Source organism: Wyeomyia smithii, chromosome 1 (genome assembly GCF_029784165.1).
Source record: "Wyeomyia smithii strain HCP4-BCI-WySm-NY-G18 chromosome 1, ASM2978416v1, whole genome shotgun sequence".
Taxonomy (NCBI): domain Eukaryota; kingdom Metazoa; phylum Arthropoda; class Insecta; order Diptera; family Culicidae; genus Wyeomyia; species Wyeomyia smithii.
Window position 1 is genome coordinate 183011312 of NC_073694.1, and position 18575 is coordinate 183029886.

At 43.7% G+C, this 18575-nt stretch overlaps 1 protein-coding gene across 4 annotated transcripts in view; it reads left to right on the forward strand.

Moving 5' to 3' along the window:
* The window catches only part of LOC129724154 (ETS-like protein pointed), a 254542-nt gene that overhangs the window by 197827 nt on the left and 38140 nt on the right, over positions 1–18575 (forward strand). For all 4 annotated transcript variants that reach the window (XM_055678815.1, XM_055678838.1, XM_055678828.1 and 1 more), the window contains 2 exons: positions 282–485; positions 2690–2923. In XM_055678815.1, the coding sequence (XP_055534790.1) occupies positions 282–485; positions 2690–2923 (438 nt within the window). The remainder of the gene's footprint in view (positions 1–281; positions 486–2689; positions 2924–18575) is intronic.

Here is an 18575-nt window from a genome sequence, read left to right on the forward strand (position 1 = left end):
AAACGCTCAATGTCAAGCTCGCGGTAATTGATTTTTCTTTCCTCTATTGTTCTCGCTGACAGTCTTCAGTCAACCTGTCAGCCGTCTGCCATTTTTAAGGTGAATTGTTCGTCTACTACTTAGCCCGACTGCTGGCACTGCCAAGAAAGAGATGCCACTTTGCGTAATTATTATTATTTTATGAGCCTTTGTGTACTGCTGCTCTGTGAACTTGATGCTAATGGTTGAGCCTTTCCGTATGGATTTTATTGACATGAACTGACTTCTGTTTTATTTTTCAGATCCACGACAATGGACCCCCGAACATGTGATTATCTGGCTCAACTGGTCGATCAAAGAGTTCTCGCTAGAAGGCGTCAACAAGGAGCCCTTCCTGAAGATGAGTGGCCGCGAAATCGTCGGTCTGGGGAGAGAAGGCTTCCTAGCGATTGCCCCACCGTTCACCGGTGACATCCTTTGGGAACATCTGGAGATTCTACAAAAAGGTGAGTCCCATCAAACATAATCTTAATTCAATCACCGCCATAGCAACAACAACAGCAACCAATTATCCAATATCAATCGGTTGCTTTGATTACAAACACACACCCCACTCACTGTCGGGTTGGTCGTGAACAATTCAGCTGATGGGATTCGAAAATCTGACCTGCCTCGATTGAACTGTAACGATACGAAACTGTGTACACAGAGCGAGAGACAACGCCACAACGGTCACAATCCGAAGCGATCAGCGTGCCTCGCAAACTCGATTGACCCTTTTGGCCGCTGGAAAAACATACAAACACACACACACACGCGGTCAAATTGAATCAACCTCGCTCGCGTTCTTGTCCGCCGTCTGTTGTTCCCTTCCTGGTCAGTTTAGTTGACGTTCTGGCGATGGCGATTAAATCGAGCTTCAATGAGTCTCAAAGTTCTTCGGGCATGCATGCTGAGGGCGCGAGCGAAAGACAAAAATAAAACAAACAAACACAGCAAGAACAACGGGGTGACATGACCCTTCTTTGATTTGATTATTTATTTTCATTGTTCCTATTTGGCTCTACGACCACACGACGCGAGTTCGAAGTTGTATGCGTATGGGTGTTTGCGTTCCGCTGTCACAACCGCTCGAACTAGGCTACAACTAGCAGGAGAGAAACACAGGCAGCAGGCTGTGATCTCTATTTCTTGTAATTGAATAATAAAGGCATTTTTATTAGATACTTGAGTGGGAGAAGATGACGACGTTCCCCGGGGTTTGGGGTGACATCTGGCGCAACTCTTTTAAAAGGCTATAAATTTCTGAGTTTAAACGCAGGATTTTACGGTTAGGAGGGAAATCACGGACATAATAAAGCGCTATGTTTTTGGTCAGCTAACAATGGGGAAAAAGTTTGCCCCTGTTGAGCATCAAGGATAGTTGCAGCAGGTCAAGTTGTTTACGCTTTATGTTTTTGTGTTTGTTTCATCATAACTCGGAAATTCCAGAATCGATTTCCACTGAAATTGGCATATGTATTCCTCATGCTGACCGGAATGACGCCTGAAAGTGTGTACGAAACTACGGTAGCGGTACTTAAAAACACTTCCAAAACCATGAGAAGTATCGATACTTTTGCAGCGAAGCTGAATATCGTAATTATGGCGTCAACGTATCGATACTTTTCACTCATCCCGCAGCACGCAACATTGATCAAAAATCAAAAGTCTTCCCCGCAGTTTACTGCCGGTCTGCTTATTTAGTTGGCCATCCCCGACCTGCCGATTATTACAGTTGAGAGGGGCGGTCAAATCGGAAAAATAATGCCATTTGTATTGTTGTGCCTGTACGTCTCTACGGTAGCAAAACGCGCCTGACTTGCTATACAATAGCATCAGGGCCCGAACCAATAATTATACATGACTTCCATACATTGCGCCATGAAAAAAAAAAATTAAAAGAACGATAATGAAAACAGCGATGATCTGTGCGTCGAAACACAAACGCAGTGCAGCGGGACGTTCGGGCAGGGGCGCTAAAGCGGTTCCTAATTGCATGCGGCGAAATTAGCATTCCGAAACGACGGCAGTCGAGTCAGGTCCAGCCCAAGCTGTGAGCTTGCAAGAAAGTGGAATGACCCCGCATTATTTTGGCTGCTTGCGGGATTAATTTAGCCTCAAGTGTCCGTTCAATTATGTGACAAAGGCGGTTGCCCGCAACAACGCAAATGAAATCACAACTACAACCACTATATTACACATGCTTTGTGTTGAGTGGACAGTTGTGAAATGATCGCAGCAAGCCCGCATTAGTTTGACAGTTCTCATGGTTGTTTGTTTGGATGCCTTTAATGGGGACCTAAAATACTTTAAATCAGTTTTTCCTTCAGCTGGACCATGTCAACTGCAACGTCAACAGTTTTAATTTCATTACCCCATCAATCGCTAGGGTAACGAGTTCAATCGTGTTCATCGCTATCCAATGAATGGCACTTGACTCAATCACTCCCGCGTCCGAAGCCTCGCTATTACCGGCAGCAAGCATAGGGGCCCACTAGAAACCTAATTTTCACTTCACCCTTGGCACATATTCTATCGAGTGAAAACGAGAAAAAAAATCTATAAATCGAATCAACTGATGCCTCGTTACTGAAAGGCCAAAAATATTGCAATTCTATTTCACTGATTTTTCTCCCGCTTTCCAAACTTCATTTCCGTTTCTGTACAGATTGTGAGAAAGCCCTACTGGACAACAGCAGCAGCAGCAGCGGTTCTACCGGGGCCTCATCCGGGACGACGCTGTACGACTGCGGATCAACCGGAGCGGCCAGCAGTGGCGTTAGCGAACTTAGCGAGTACAACAGTGCACTCCAGCGGTTAAGCAGTCAGCAGCAACAGGAGCAGCAGTATGGCAGCGGAAACACTTGTGGCAGTGCTGCCAGCAATTCAAACAACAGTAGCGGTAAGTAACCGAACTTTTTTATACCTGTTCAAAAGCAACCCAAATGGACCCGACATAAAATAAAAAAAAATCTCATACTAGAATTGCCGCCGAGGCGGTTCAGGCGAAATAGAGGATGAAAATCACCATATAATTAGTTACAACATAAAGTGTATACACAGTGACCGTGCCCTCTGGCGCAGGAGTGTGTAGCGGTTTCGCACAGGATAGGAAAGCTGTGTGGGGTGGGACAAGAGGCATATAATTTCGATATATTAACTAAAACAAAACGAACACCACCAATCCGTCCATAGAGAGAAAGGTTTCGTAACACATTTTATCTCCTGGCCGCTGGGCGCTCTGTGGGTATTATTTTCCTCCAGGGGGCAGCGCGGGGATGTGAAAAAGAGCCCATAAGCGAAGCGCCCTGTAATAAAGACACGTGTAGCGAAACATACTGAAACAAATAATAAAAACGGTGGATAGGGGGATTAAGCAGTAAAATGGATTGCGCCTTTTTTGGGTATCCATTTTGGTCGGGGGGTCTGCCAAGGGAAAGCAAAAAATCACGCTTCGCTTTAACAGTTTTTAGAATGGCTTTGTGACAGCCACACTGATTGTGACGTCCTGACAGTAAAATGGCTACTTGATTGCGATATCTCGCTTGTTCGTCTTTCATTATTTGACCCTACAGTACGACTATTTTTCATTCCACGAGCAGCAAGCAATTTGCAACATTCGTATGTGTGATTCATTCATGAGGCACAGCAATCGAAAGATGCGAATGAGCGCAAAACTGCTGAATGAAAATGATTTCATTGTCGGGTTTTGGCGTCTGGCTTCCATCGTCGCAGTCACTCGTTGTGCCCCTTTCGCATACGTTCTGTGGATAATCCAATCGAATGGAAATCAATTCTCGTGCCAGAACACATTTGCTTGTGTATAGGTATGTATTATCATCGAAAAAGCAGCGACCAGAAGCACGATGAGGTAGCGTATTCTTTCGTAAAAAAGCGCATCACTGCTCAGGTGACTGACAGACTGGTTCACTCCGCAGGGGAACGGTTGCGGAGGTGGGCGGCCATCTTTGACTTCAACAATGATCGTAGTTGGCGGAGCAGGGTGTGATACGGCGCAGCGGTGTGGTCAACCCGTCACATGTACGACTGCTATTCTAAAGTACTTATTTTAATTTTCATGATGATGATCAGCCACAACGGCAGTGCCAACCGTTCAACGAAAAAAAAGACGAACAAGCCAACAACAACAGTAGTAGGCCGTTGTGTGCTGTGATGCCCGGTGATGATTTCGATAGTAAACTTTGTTCCCGGGACTTGAGGCTGCTACACGCCGCTGACACAGCCCGTACCGACTTGCCTCGGTCTTGATGGCGATTTCCAACGATGATAACAGCGGCTTAAATGAATGAGAGAGTTTCAACTGCGTGAATGAATGGATATGTGAGTGTGTTCGCATGAATGAAGCACCGCACAACCGCGGGAAGATACACGGTTGGAGACAAGAAAACAGGGGAAACCGGAGGGCATAAACGACATAAACCTCGCAAAGATAACGAACGAGCGCGCATTTGGACTGTGTGTTAATGAATTGTATATGCACTTGCAGTGCTGCGCACTGTAAACGCAACTTGCCAGCTAACTGTCATTATTTTCATCTAGCAACCGTTGGAAAAAAATAGAATGTAATGTTCTAGATTGCTGCTTGATTGAGTTGTTGGGCACGTTTTGAGCTGGGGCAAGCGTTTTTTGTGCTTTTTTCGGCCGATAGAGCAGAAAGGTTTCATTGACAGACAATTGGCACACACGTGGTTCAAAACTTTGTTTCAATTGGATTTTCAATTTAAAAGTTTTAAGCAAGTGTTAAAAACATTGCTTTCTACTGCTTCTAGTATCATTCGGGTAGTTCATTAAAATACCTAACCAAGGACAGCAATTTAAGTAAATAAGAGAACGAAATTTGTCCCTACTACTGAATTCATTAGTAAAGATATTATTGCGATTGGGATGAAAATGCCAACAACGATCTTTCTGTGAAGAGTTTCTTGATTTCTGAATCTGCAGTGATCTTTTATTACAAAAGATTAAAAACTAGGACGTTTCTGATGAGCAATCATTGTCCGATCACAAACATGCATATTAGGTTTTATTCCAAAGCCGAATTATTAATATCAGAAACCTATAGAAACCCTGAAAGGAACTAATTGGGAACCATATCGGTTCTACTTAGAGAACGATAGTTTGCCTTACATACATCAACTAAGGCTTGCTCAGAACTGGAAAGTGTCTCTGATGCGGGATCATGGATAAAATGATCTCATTCTTAGCCAGTTATCAAAATCTCCAACAAAGAATATCCAGTTGAGATATCGTATAAATTGGCAGGATTGAGGAAAAAGTCCAGACAGTTGTTTAATTGTACAATACAAGAAGGCTCTGACTGAATAAAACAAAGAGAGACAAAAAACAGGCTCGCAGTTTCACTATCGATTCCTCTGGAACACAGGAAGTAACGATGAGTGATCGCATTTTTGGGCCGATTCCTGTATCTGGTGAGACGCAGGATTTAGATGAGATAAGACTCAACTAATGCCTACTTTTGAGCTTGTGTTTTATCGTGGTTATCGCCGCATCTATTTGATTGCTTCTTGTGATCGACAGTTTTCGGCGGAGTAAATAAATTAAACTACATTTGCCAGTTTGTCCGTACGTTTCGAGTTACTACTGGCTTTCACTCATCATCAGCGGACTAAACTTTACGACTTACTGTACACACCACAACTACTGTTTTGTTTTCGTTTATCGATAAACGAAAACAAAACAGTAGTTGTGGTGTGTACAGTAAGTCGTAAAGTTTAGTCCGCTGATGATGAGTGAAAGCCAGTAGTAACTCGAAACGTACGGACAAACTGGCAAATGTAGTTTAATTTATTTACTCCGCCGAAAACTGTCGATCACAAGAAGCAATCACTTTTAAGCTTGAGAAATCTTCATGCCTTCCAGGGTTGAATGAGAAGAAGTGCTTAAGAGCTGGTGTAACTCTGCGTTACATACCAAAAACTTGGAGGAAGCTTCAAGCTGTTTTTGTTCCCAAAGTGGGAAATCTGCAATAAAATCGAGAATTCGCCTCAAACCAAAAAATTTATTTAATTGATTTTCTTGATATTGAAAGAGCATTCCACAATGCATCCTGTAGCTCAATGCGTTTCATAGTGGAAACGAAGGGCCTGGATTACTGTATTATCGAATGGATAATTGCGACACTTGAATATCGGAAAATTTCTGTTGGCCCTGAAGGCGCGCAACTATTTATAAGATCGATTAAGGGCTGTCCTCAAGGAGGAGGTTCAATACCTCAGTGTTAGTTTGAAAAAAAAAAAAAAACTGAAGTGGAATCCCATCTACACAAGGTTATTACTAAGGGTACAAATGCTCTATGGGTCTGTAGAAAAACTGTGGGAAAACAAGGAAGCTACGTCCAAAAATAATGGATTTATTCGGTAATAGTTCGTTTGAAAATTACCTATATGGTATCCTTAACTCAATAAGTTAACCTCGCAAGAGAAGCTAGGTAAAGTGCAACCGCTTGCCAGTATATAAACATCTAATACACTACCACAATCAAAATGTTGCCAGAAGAGTATTGTCGAAAATTATCTCTTCTGTATACAGTTAAACCAAAAATTATTATTAAAAAATGGCACGAGAGCATTTTCTATCACAATGGCTCAAGGAATTTAGACTTTGTGCAATGTGGGAGTCATTGGATACCAAGGATACAGTTCAGTGTAGGGATAGTTGTTTCAAGGGCATATGCTGCAAACTTCGAAGTATCGACGTCAAATCCACTTGTAATCACTTCTTGGATTACTCTTAACCTTTTAATAAGCTCAAGATTTACAGCTGTAATTTTCGGAGCTAACTCCGGGTCATCAAAAAATCTTCTCGCAGTATTTCCATCATTTGTGGACATAACCCTGGTTTAAATACGTCAACGAGAAGGCCCATTGCAGTCTTGATCTCCTGTTGTGTTGGTCGTTTACGTTCAGCTACGCTCAGCTTCTTAGAAAAGTGAAGGTAATAATTAACACATCTTAAACTAAAACAAAACACAGCTTACCTTTTCACTATCACTTTTCTCGATGTCCATCTTATATGCAATGTGGAGAATTGATTCAAAAAAGCGGATTCTTGCGTGTAATGTTGATAATCTGAATTTCAATGTATCTAGCTTTTGATCCTTATAATTTGAAGCAAAGAAGTAACGTTGCACTTACAGAATTTTTCCATCAACCATTGTAGGTAGCAATATGTGTGATATATTTAGAACGTTGAAATCTGTTATCGAAACCTTTGATTTTCACAGATTTTTCATTTGGTTCTCAATATCAGTAATCTATTCCATTATAATCTCTGTTGTTTCACGAACAAAACGGATCCGTATTGGACGGCAGTATCTAGGCGAAGACGGGACAGGGTTTTGCCAATCAATCTTACAGGAAGCACTTACTTACTTAGATGGCCGTACGTCCTAAGACATGGCCTGCATAACGTGGTTCCGCCAATTCACTCGGTCCATGGCTGCCTGCCTCCAGCTCCGCGGGCACCCGGTACTTTGCAGATCGTGCTCCATCTGGTCCACCCATCTCGCTCGTTGCGCCCCTCGCCTTCTCGTTCCCGCCGGATTTGAAGCGAACACCAATTTTGCAGGGTAGCTATCCGGCATTCTAGCTACATGCCCTGCCCAGCGTATCCTTCCAGCTTTAGCCACTTTCTGAATACTGGGTTCACCGTAGAGGCGCGCAAGCTCGTGGTTCATCCTACGCCTCCACACTCCGTTCTCCTGCACACCGCCAAAGATGGTTCTTAGCACCCGACGTTCAAAAACTCCGAGTGCTCGCAAGTCCTCCTCGAGCATTGTCCACGTCTCATGCCCGTAGAGAACGACCGGTCTTATTAGCGTTTTGTACAGGATACACTTGGTGCGAAGACTCAGATTATGCGACCGTAGTTTTTTATGGAGCCCATAGTAGGCACGACTTCCACTGATAATACGTCTCCTTATCTCCCGGCTGGTATCGTTATACTCAGTTACCAGAGAGCCGAGGTACACAAACTCGTCGACCACCTCGAACTCATCCCCGTCGATTGTTACCGTATTGCCTAGGCGTGCCCTGTCGTGCTCGGACCCACCTGCAAGCATATACTTAGTTTTTGACGTATTAATCTTCAGTCCGATCCTATCTGATTCACGTTTCAGTCGGGAATACTGGTCTGCCACCGTCGTCATCCGCAAAGCAAATAAATTGACCCGATCTGTTGAAAATCGTGCCCCGCATGTCAAACCCCGCTCATAACACCCTCTAGCGATCGTATGCGGCTTTAAAATCGACGAAAAGATGGTGTGTAGGGACTCTAAACTCACGGCACTTTTGGAGGATCTGCCGCAGTGTGAAGATTTGGTCAGTTGTAGACCGTCAGGAAGCAGGCAACCTTGAAAAATATTGGCATCGCTGTTATCTTGATTTAAAAATGCCTGTTTGTATTGCGACTGTTGTGATCTATCGCATCCCCATTTTGTCACAAGTACAAGTTTTTCCTTGCTTTCACATAATGACACAAACGCGTCACTGTATAGTCCAGTAAGTCTTGAAGTCGAACCTCAACACACGCTTCGCTCACAAAGATACTTTCTTCGCGAGGATAGCAGCTAGTTTTTTTCCTTTTCAAGAGTGGATTATGATGAATATATATTTTTATTAGAAACCTGGATAACCTCCCATTGCTTTCGAGATAAATCCGCTTCCACAAAAACAGCCAATGCTTGGGAAGGAGTTAGCTTTCGGTTTAAGGTACGTTCCCTCGACATTTTCATTTTTTTCAATTTTCACTTGTGTTGAGTTAGGCCAAGAAAGCAATCTAATTGACTTATTTAGCCATTTTTGTTTCATGTTCAAGAAGAAATTTCGTTTATAGCTAGCGGCCTTCCATTTTTTCTTGAAATCCTTTTTAAAGTGTCAAAGCTTTTGATTCAATAGCCCTTCCATATTCACAGGACAACAGAAAACATGACAACATGAAAACTAAAGTTTTCATCCAAATACTTAAATTTATCATCATATGACTTTTTAGTACACCCTTCCATCAACTGACAAAGTTTCATACTTGTAACCAAGGCTACAAATCTGCCAGAAGCTACAAAATAAAAAAATTCCAACTATTTTGTCAATTCAACTAAACACGAAACCGCTAACATACGGAAGGTTTTTTTTTCACCACTATAACCAAAAATCATTCAAAAAAATGTCGTTGTCGTTCGTTTTTTCAAATTAAGAATAAAAAACTGCTCGAAATGCTTTAAATGACAGTTCACCCATATACCGTACATGGGCGAACTGTCATTTAAGCCATTTCGAGCAGTTTTTTATTCTTCATTTAAAAATCGAAGGAAAATGATATACATTTTTTATGAATCCCGTTTTGCTTAGAAAACGCGGCTTTTTTAAGGAATATAAAAACTAGTATAGCTTTAGAACCCAATTGTGGTCGGTTTAAACCTTTTGCCACGATCGTAAACACTCTTGGATATTTACAAGTTGCAAATTATCGTGTAACCGTCACTCTTCAAAACAAAACACTACAATAGTTAGCATAGACTTTGGGTTTTTTCACTTTTGATCAGGTTTGAAGCATATTTACTTCTATGTGCGAAGCCTAACCGCTACACAGTGATACTATAGCTCAAAATCATGAACTTTTTTAAATTTACTCTGCAAATGCTGGTTTTATTGACAAACTATCTTTAAAAGATAATTTGTATAAAAAAGGCCTCCAAGAACGGCAGCGAGTTTTAGTTTGGAGCTTCGCAGCTTCTAAATGCTTTCTAAATTCCATGGTTTTTGAGATATTAAATGGAATCTAATTTTACAGATTAGTCTAATTTAGTTTTTGTTCACAACATTCATTTGACACGGCACAACACAAAAAAAAGTTCAACGGCAATCAGTTAAATCTAGTGTCTTAATTTTAAAGGTATCTTAAAAACTAAAAGCAAAAATTTGTTATCCTACTACGAGCTAAATTTAATTCTAGAATTTAAATTTACTTTTTTTTTGTGACAGTATTATTTGCCATTTTACTGAAGACACCATTTCTCTTAAGTGCAAGACTGAAAAAAAAATTGGCAGCGTAACCCAGAACCCTGGAAAAACGCTGACTATTTATCAAACTCTCTAACGTTTTGGTAAGGCATTCAAAATAGCTTCTACTGTGGACAACATCGTTAGTGGTTTCGAAATAAACTCGGATTTGAACCCTTCAATGAAGACACAGCAAGGAAGCTTTTCTCTCTTCATACGTAACTGACTGACCTCAAGCTTCTAACAAAAATTCCAACAAGTTCCTGTAGATTCTGCTCCTGCTTGGGTATTAACTCCAATGATCAACCGAGATCCGTCAACCCTTAGGCCTGAGTGGAATGAAAACTCTAGAGAAAATCAGGTCATTCCTTAACGCTTCACTTCGCAAAAATACCAGAAAAGGCAGAAAACGTGGTGAGAGTCAGATTCTGACAGACCCCGGTTCTAACGTTTGCGGTAAAAAAATGGACAAAAATTGCCGATTTTTCATGGGTTTACCTTTAATCACACTGCCAGAAGTTGCGTCGTTCATCAAGAAGTACCATAAGGGTGAAGACACGGTGTTCTGGCCAGATTTGGAGTCGGCTCACTACTCGAAGCGATCGTTGGAGGAGATAGAGCGGCTGAATATCGATGTGGTACCGAAGTCGGCGAATCCGCCTAACGTCCCCCAGCTGTGTCCCATCGAGAATTTCTGGGCAAACGAAGCCCAATAATTTTGTCGCGAAAACGGAGGAGGAATTAATAAAATAAAAAAACGAAGAAAGAGCTTAAAAACATGCCTACACGCATGTTTTCGTCCGCCATGGCGAATGTTCCGGTGAACTGCCGGAAGGCCGCTCCAACTAAATTATCTGTCTTAGTTTCTTTGCATCAACATCTGAAAAAAGTCCATTTTGTACCGCAAACATTAGTAAAAATCGAACTAGAATTCAAGGCTGAACTATTTGGTACTTTATTTGGTTATTCAAATTTAAATCCTTGAGTGTTTACGTAATTATTATACGACTCCATAAACTTTATATCAACATAAAGCATAAAAAAACATGTTTTTCAAAAGGGGAGATCAAGTATACCCAAATGAAAGATCAAGTCTCTCCTGGTATGCTTTTTCATTTCTGCATGTTTTATAAAAATGCTTATTACTGTTTTTTAAAGCAAAATTATGAGGAGGCTCTTTATGTTTATTAGACACTAGCATAGACTATCTAAATCTACAACAGAATTTTATCTGGAAGGTGTTTTCTTACAAATATATCTCCTCCAACTGAGTGCCTGGCCATCGTGGTACTGTACGTAGATCCAGACAATCCAAAAGATTTATGAAACCGTGTGCCCAACCTCTACCAATTTTTTCGAAAAATGATTTTCGGGTAATAACAGGCCTGTTGACTGGTCATTACCCGAATCTACCCCGGTCTCCAATCCTCTCTAAAGACACTCGTTCCGCCAGAGTCCAGCAAAACCTTCGCCAAGGATCCAACCTAAAATCCAGCGGATTGCTGAAGAAAAGCGAAACCCCACCCCGCTTCGCTGCGCCTGGAGTAAACGATCAAAATAAAACGCGTCGCGGTGCGGTGGTTGCATAGAAAACAAAAGTTTGCCTACTTTACCGCAGAGCCAACGGAGCGCGACTTGACCGCTGCAAAAAAGAACGCACCTTTAAGTTGTAGGTGTGTGTGCCTATTGCACTGTGCACTTGCTTACTACCAACGGTTACGGTCAATATTTGTTTTAGTTTTCCTCGGAAATCGGACCGTCTGCCGTCTCTGTGGTAATATTAACTAATATCTACCTCTGCTGTAGGTACCTCCAAAGAGGTCTATTAAAATTTCAAATCAGATCTAGCTGGCTATGGCTATGGCTAGCCGAGTCTAGTAGCCCGGTAAAGATAACAAGACGGTTGCCGTGGTGGCGGTGCGGCAGCACCGAGGTGTTGCCAAATCTCTTGCACTAACAACAGAAGCCGTCTGCCGATCTGTCATAATTTATGATAATTAATTTTGTAGGTTATGATTCGGCGTTGATAGAAAGGCCACTGCAATCGTCGCCATCTGGTACTGTTTTGTAGTTTTTAATTTTATTTTTATAGTTCAATGTTACTGGTTTTTTGTTTTGTGTTTCGCTTCTTGAAATTGGTCGTCCGTTTGTTCGAGGTTGCACTTCAACTTGCTTTACGATGGGAGATTTCGTTTTCGGGCGCCGTCTACCGTGACCATCTTTGTGTATTGTGGCGAGAGTGTTTTGATAAGTCCACTTTAAGGTCAAATTTTTGGAGCATCATTTGGACACCATGCACATTATCACTGAGCCGTAGTGCAATTTGTTGGGCAAACTGATATGTGTGGTGCAACAGTTCATGCGAAAAGAAGAAAAAGTAGGATGGCCACAGTGGAAAGAGGCTAAGGTTAGTCATAAATTTTATTCGCCATCGCTGTTGCTACAAAGTTGCTAATCTTTGTGGGATCGAAGTGACCCGTGTCACTTGATGTTGATTCGAGTCGTCGTCACCGAGTCACGCCTATGGCAAATAGTGTGACAAACTGTGTTTGTCGGTGTGGTATTAGTTTAGTACCACCTTTAAGACAAGCGACAAAAAATCGGCTCCGGGAAGGCCAGCTTTTTTTGTCGCCACACTATGTAGGTCCCATAAAACAATCATCAATCCTACACGAAGGTACCTCAACCGAATCGGCGCCGACTGGTGCGAAAGCGTGATCGTCGTCGATTTCAGAACAATAGACGCTCCGATGCGGCGACTTAAAATCGCAACAAACGGCGCTAAGATGGCCTCGACAGGTAACGCTGGCAGCGGCAACCAACATGGCGCCGTTCGCTGACAGGTAACGGCCATTTTTCCATCCCTGAGGTCGCAAGATTCCTGCACATCTATCCGTTTGCTAATTTGCAAGATAATAAAAACACGTGCGACCGGTTCTACCGCGCCCCTTTTTTCCTGCCCAAACGAGAATGTTTTCTTTAAGGACCCTATTTATCCAATAATTTACGGTACAAAACATCAAAAGTGCTAGCGTAACACAATTACCATCGGAGCGGGAACCCTTCTGATTTTATCCAACAAAGGTTCCGCTGTCATCGGGTCGTTGATTTGATTTCTGTTTTCGTGTGCACCCCTCTTCTAAACGAAGGAAAAAACTCAACCCCAGCTACTAACTTGTTGCATAGGCATATCTTTAGCCGTTCCACTTCTCCCGGAGAGTTACTGTGCGGCAAGGGAAAATTCCATTAGCGCAATGAAACATCGCGTTTTTTTTTTCAAAACCGGACTACGACGACGACGACGAGGACAATCGGTTCCAATCAAAGGCGGCCTAGGAAAAAAAGGAAAAGAATAAGTGACACCCAAAAACGGTTCGTTTCCCGTATTGTCCGAGCTCCGCCAACGGTGACGCATTTCGCCGCGTCGACTGGGGCTTGCCGTATGGGTATGGGTGTCTTGGCACGGTTCGCAGAACAAGTAGGTCTGATGTTGTATTGTTGAACTCGACTGACTGCCCAGGACGGCACACGTGAAGGCAAGCAAAACAAAAACAAAGCGATTCAAACGATCGGTGGAACGGATACACCGGTGGACGACGAACGGACAGACACCCGCAGAAGCTAACGCATACCATACTATGCTTATTCACCCACACGGACACACTCACAAACAGGTGAAGTGACTGTTGAAATCGAAAAAAGTACCTCCGTGGAAAGAAGTCATGCAATGCTGCTGCTGTTGCCATTTCGAGCCGAATTACACCAGCAAGCTTACCATCATAGCAAGCGCTGGCGGAACATTGTTGCTAGAACATACACGTTCCAACATTATTCGTTTGCTGCTCATCATGGCGTGAAAAGTGTATTTTCCGTTTTCACTTTGGTTGCAATTGAATTGTTGCTTGTTCTGAGACTGCGATGGCTCAAGCTCAGGACTGCTGTCAATTTGTCTGCCTGTCAATCGCTATAAAATCTATCACTTTCGCCATGAATGGCACCACACCACAGTGTCTCCTACCGTAAATAACCGATACCGTTAAGACGATGACAGCCTTTCGGCTGTGTATTCTTGGAATGGCTAAAGAAAGGCCATAAAACTGCCATCCCTTCGGGAGATGATGAATGTCTCCTCCCTTGGCTTGTTGTTCGCTGTGGAATCAACAAGAGACATGCTTTGTTTACGTTTCCCACAGATTAGGAGATGCGATCACAACACTGCTGTTGACAAATGGCTGCACGGAAGGAAGTTTATCCCGAGACCAGGGCAGAGCAAAAGAAAGAACAAGATTCGAATTCGGCGACGTCCTAATCTGTTAAGATTTTCTCTCGAAAAGCTCGTCTCAAACTGTTTTTTTTTCGCCAGGAAGTCAACGGCTGAGCGAGCCCATAAAAATGAACTCGGCACCTCTTAATGATTCTGATAATTCTATTTCCTCCCCCCCTGGAGAGCGCGAATTAGTAGTAGTGCTCCGGCCTGGCGTGGTTTCCTTCGGTTTTGGCACCACTGCCGCTGTGCACAATGCCGAAGGAAGGAGGCTTCCTGCGTCGAGCCACTGGCAGGCGAACGATATTAGCATAATTGCGGACTGCTGGGACACTCCACCGAGTACGCGGTTAATGTTTTTTAATTAACATGAATTCATGAAGTCGTCGTCTACCGCTGTGTGACTTTTAATTGACTAAGGAAGCTACAAACCTTAGCAGTACGCAACCAAAAGCCTCCCAAAAAAAAGCATCCACAGGAAAAGATCAGCCACAAAGAGAAAGGATTATCGATTCGGCTACGATTGGTGGACCAATTTTGCGTTCGCGTTCGAAACTGTATCGCAAATCAGAGCAAAGGAAGCACATATCGTAATTAATGAGCGACACTTCGATTTGAGAAGCAGGAGAGAGGGGGGTCAGCTTGCCGTTAAGTAAGAGATTAAGTTCCGTATTAAATGTCATTTTCGCCGGTGAACGCCGGAAACAAGGCACGAACGCAAGCGAGACGATTCGGTGCGTGGAAAGCGGCGGGCCGTGCGACGCATCCGAATAACCGGTCCACCGGTTGATCGTACAAATCGGAAACTGCGAACCGGAGAGCCGCGTTTGTCGATGTCCGGCTAATTAAAGCACGCAATTTGCATGAGAAATTAGAACCGAACGATTTTTGTTTAGAGGACCGTGGGAAACGAAATCTATCACGCAGACAGACACGCTTAACGAGTGACGGTGACGTTTATTAGAGGCTTTCACCAAATCGACAGGTAATCGATTATTAGTATCGATTTTTTGACAATTGTCGCGCGATCGTCATCGTATGCAAATTTTTACGGTAATTTCCGCCGTTGACTTGTCACATTAGCCATGAAGCGCTTAAACGAGATGCGAATAGCTGCGAAGGGTGTCCGGCCAGAGCAGGTCGCACGCCGTTGACCGACCGACCGACCAACCGACCGGATGTGAATTGAGATATTATTTTCACATATCTATTTGTCCGCTTGCGGCCTTCTTCTCGTTTGTGTCTTGTTGCTTTTTGTTGTCTTTTACAGTTTTACGGCATAAACGAACCCTACGTATCTGTTTCATTTGCCTAAATGAGTGTGTGTTTGTGTGACCGCATTTTGCATGCCTTGCTGAGCCCGGGGTTCAAACGAATGAATCACTCTGCAAACCGAACCGACTTTTGGGTGTATTATGCATTTGACAGCAGCTTCAGTCGCGAATGACGGTGCCTATTAGACTTGCAAATGAAGGTTCTAAGCGATTCCAGTCGAATTGCCTGTTGATTAGAAGCCGCAGCCAATGAGTCAAATGTCAAACCCATTCGATGGCAGCTGCTCTAGCGTTTAGCGCTCCTGGTGCCAATCGCTGGAAGCAGTCGGTGCCATATTGCTGCGTTAAAATTATCAAATTATTAACCACAGTCTGCTTTTGTCTCGCGGCGCGCGGCCTCGTCGCATGGTGACCGTCGGCGAGAACCCTTCCATGGTCACGTCGCTCGCGAAAGGTGCGTTCGAGGCTGACCATAGCCGCCGAGTAAGACTATTTTGAATATAAATTGCGTCTGCTGCATTTTTAATAGTTCTTTATACTTTGTTGCTGCTGCTGCTGTTGGCAGGATTTAACAATTTAAAAAAGAAAAACAGTTTGACTGCTTAGAGCGCCACTGAGGTTGAGTACCCTTGGCCTTCTACGATTGATAGCAAAAGAATACTGTCATTAAAAGCACGCTACATCCGATTCAGTCTCCGACAGCAGCTTTATGGTTTCACGTTACTGTTGGGAAGTGAGGTTTCGCAAAAAAAAGAACCGGATGCTGGTTGGTGTAGCTCATAGGCTGAGGGAGGAGGTTATCCAAAAGTAGTCTGGTCATATGTTGCGGTTTTCTCACCTGATGGCTTCTGTTTGCTCTATTCGGTGTGTCGCCTTCAGTTCCGACACACAAAACATACAAAAATCACTGTGTCAACCTGGCTCTCTAACAAACCCGAACACACCACCGAAAAAAAAGAGGCAAAAAAGCCTCTCGAATTACCGACTCCCCAGATAAACACAAGGGCCACTTACCCGGACCCGAAAGCAGAGGAACAGATTGGGGTTACTGGTTGGCTGGTTCGCTGGGCAAAACAAAACGCCTCTCCATTCTCGACTGAGCGAGGTGGATATAACGGTCTCCACTTCCGGCCGCGTGTGCGTTGCCACACGCGCCAGCGGCGGCACGTTCGGCCACAGTCCAGGTTCCACACAAGAGTGAGGCGAAATTATGCAAATTTGATCCCATCACGGGTGGCGCCTAATCTTATCCACCGTCCCAAAATTGATACCTTCCAGTCACGGGCAATCGGCCGCTGGAAGCTGACGCTTCCGCTCAACCTCGAAACCGAACCGAACCGATTGGCTGTGATCGTAAAGCGGCATACTTCCGATGTCACCGCGCTCTTCGAGCGCCTGCGGTCCAGTCGTCACAGTAGGCTTCAATACCGGCCTCTCTTTATCTCTAATGAATATTCAATTAAATTGTTTACTCTTTTTCAAAGCCTTCTTGTTGGAACATCTTTTTTGTCCATTCTCTCTCCATCCGAAGCCTATCGTAGTGTGCGGATTGGCAATGGAATAGATGACGAAGAAGAAGAAAAACAACAGAGCGGATGTTGGAAATTAAACGCCGCGCGCATATACGACGACGGAACCTAACCTGACTTCGTAATGGGTGCGTGCGTGTTGGGACGCGAAAATGAAAAAAAAAAACGAACTGGAATCGTCATTCGGTTCTAAGCCAAGTTGACCGGTTGACAATTTCATTTTCTCACACTGATCGCGAGCGAGTTCATTCGACTTTTCACTTCCTTTCTCCGATGCGCTGGAGCGGGGTTTCCCTTCCGGTCTGGACCGGTCTGGAACAGTTCAATTAATTAGCCCGCAATTTAATGATGTCTTTCGAATCGATGACGGCGCGGTGGCGATCGATGAGCCGAGATTCCGATCTAATTCCATCAGCGGAGCCAGCACACTAAGTTGTCCCCTGCCTCCCTACGCGACGCGCACCAATGAGGCGAGAAATTGCGATTTAATGGTTCCCGCGTAGGTTCGTAGATTCAGATCATATTTTGGGTGCCCTACCGCAAAGCGCTAGGATTCGTCTCAATAACAGCGTCATTAGATGTGGTCAGACGAGGAGTCGATTTCCGGTCGTTTGTGGTCCCAAAAACAATCACAAGAGGAACCTAATACGTATATAATTACAGATCATGGGCCCAGCCTGTGCCCGTCACAGTAGCACCGAGAATCACCTTTCTATTGAAGGATCCAATCAAACTGGCACTTCCGGTGTCTCGTCTCTGTCGATGGGGTGCCAGAAACGAGGAAAAAATCTGAACTGTAGCCGAAGCTATTGTCTCAACGCAACGCTTTATGACAATTCACGGCGTGTAAGGAGTAGAGATCGGAAACGCCGGTAGAATTAATAATGATGATGATGATGACGGTGACTGACGACGACGACAAACGAAACGCTCACTCGTTGCTTGTTACTCGATCCTTCTCGCAGTCTCGTAGTTCCCTATGGCCGCGAATGTGTGTAATTATACATGAAAGTAATAATAATGCAGCCTAGGGATTTCGGGATCACTATGACAAAGCCGGCAACCTGAAGCGAAGGCGAACAAGACAGTGGAAGAAAACCCATGACAAGTCGGAGTCGACTGGGAGAGAGTAAAGGAGACATACGAGGAACATTTACCTCTCATTGATGGATTTTTTCTTCTTTCTCGGTTAGAACGGAAATGAAACCAGATACTTGTGTGTATTTTACACACATTTTTTCCTGTCCTCAGCCGGCGGTAAATGGAATATTGACGAAAAAAAAACCGATGCATGAAAATGGGAAGATAGTTAACAACCTGAAAGTTGTTGTCATTTGCGCAACTCTAATGGGATTAGGAGGATCCTGTGCGCTGCAATCAGTGCGTCGCGATCGAATGATGTAATTGATCGTTGCACCGGAAATGCGTACGATCCTAATCGCTGCGGTGG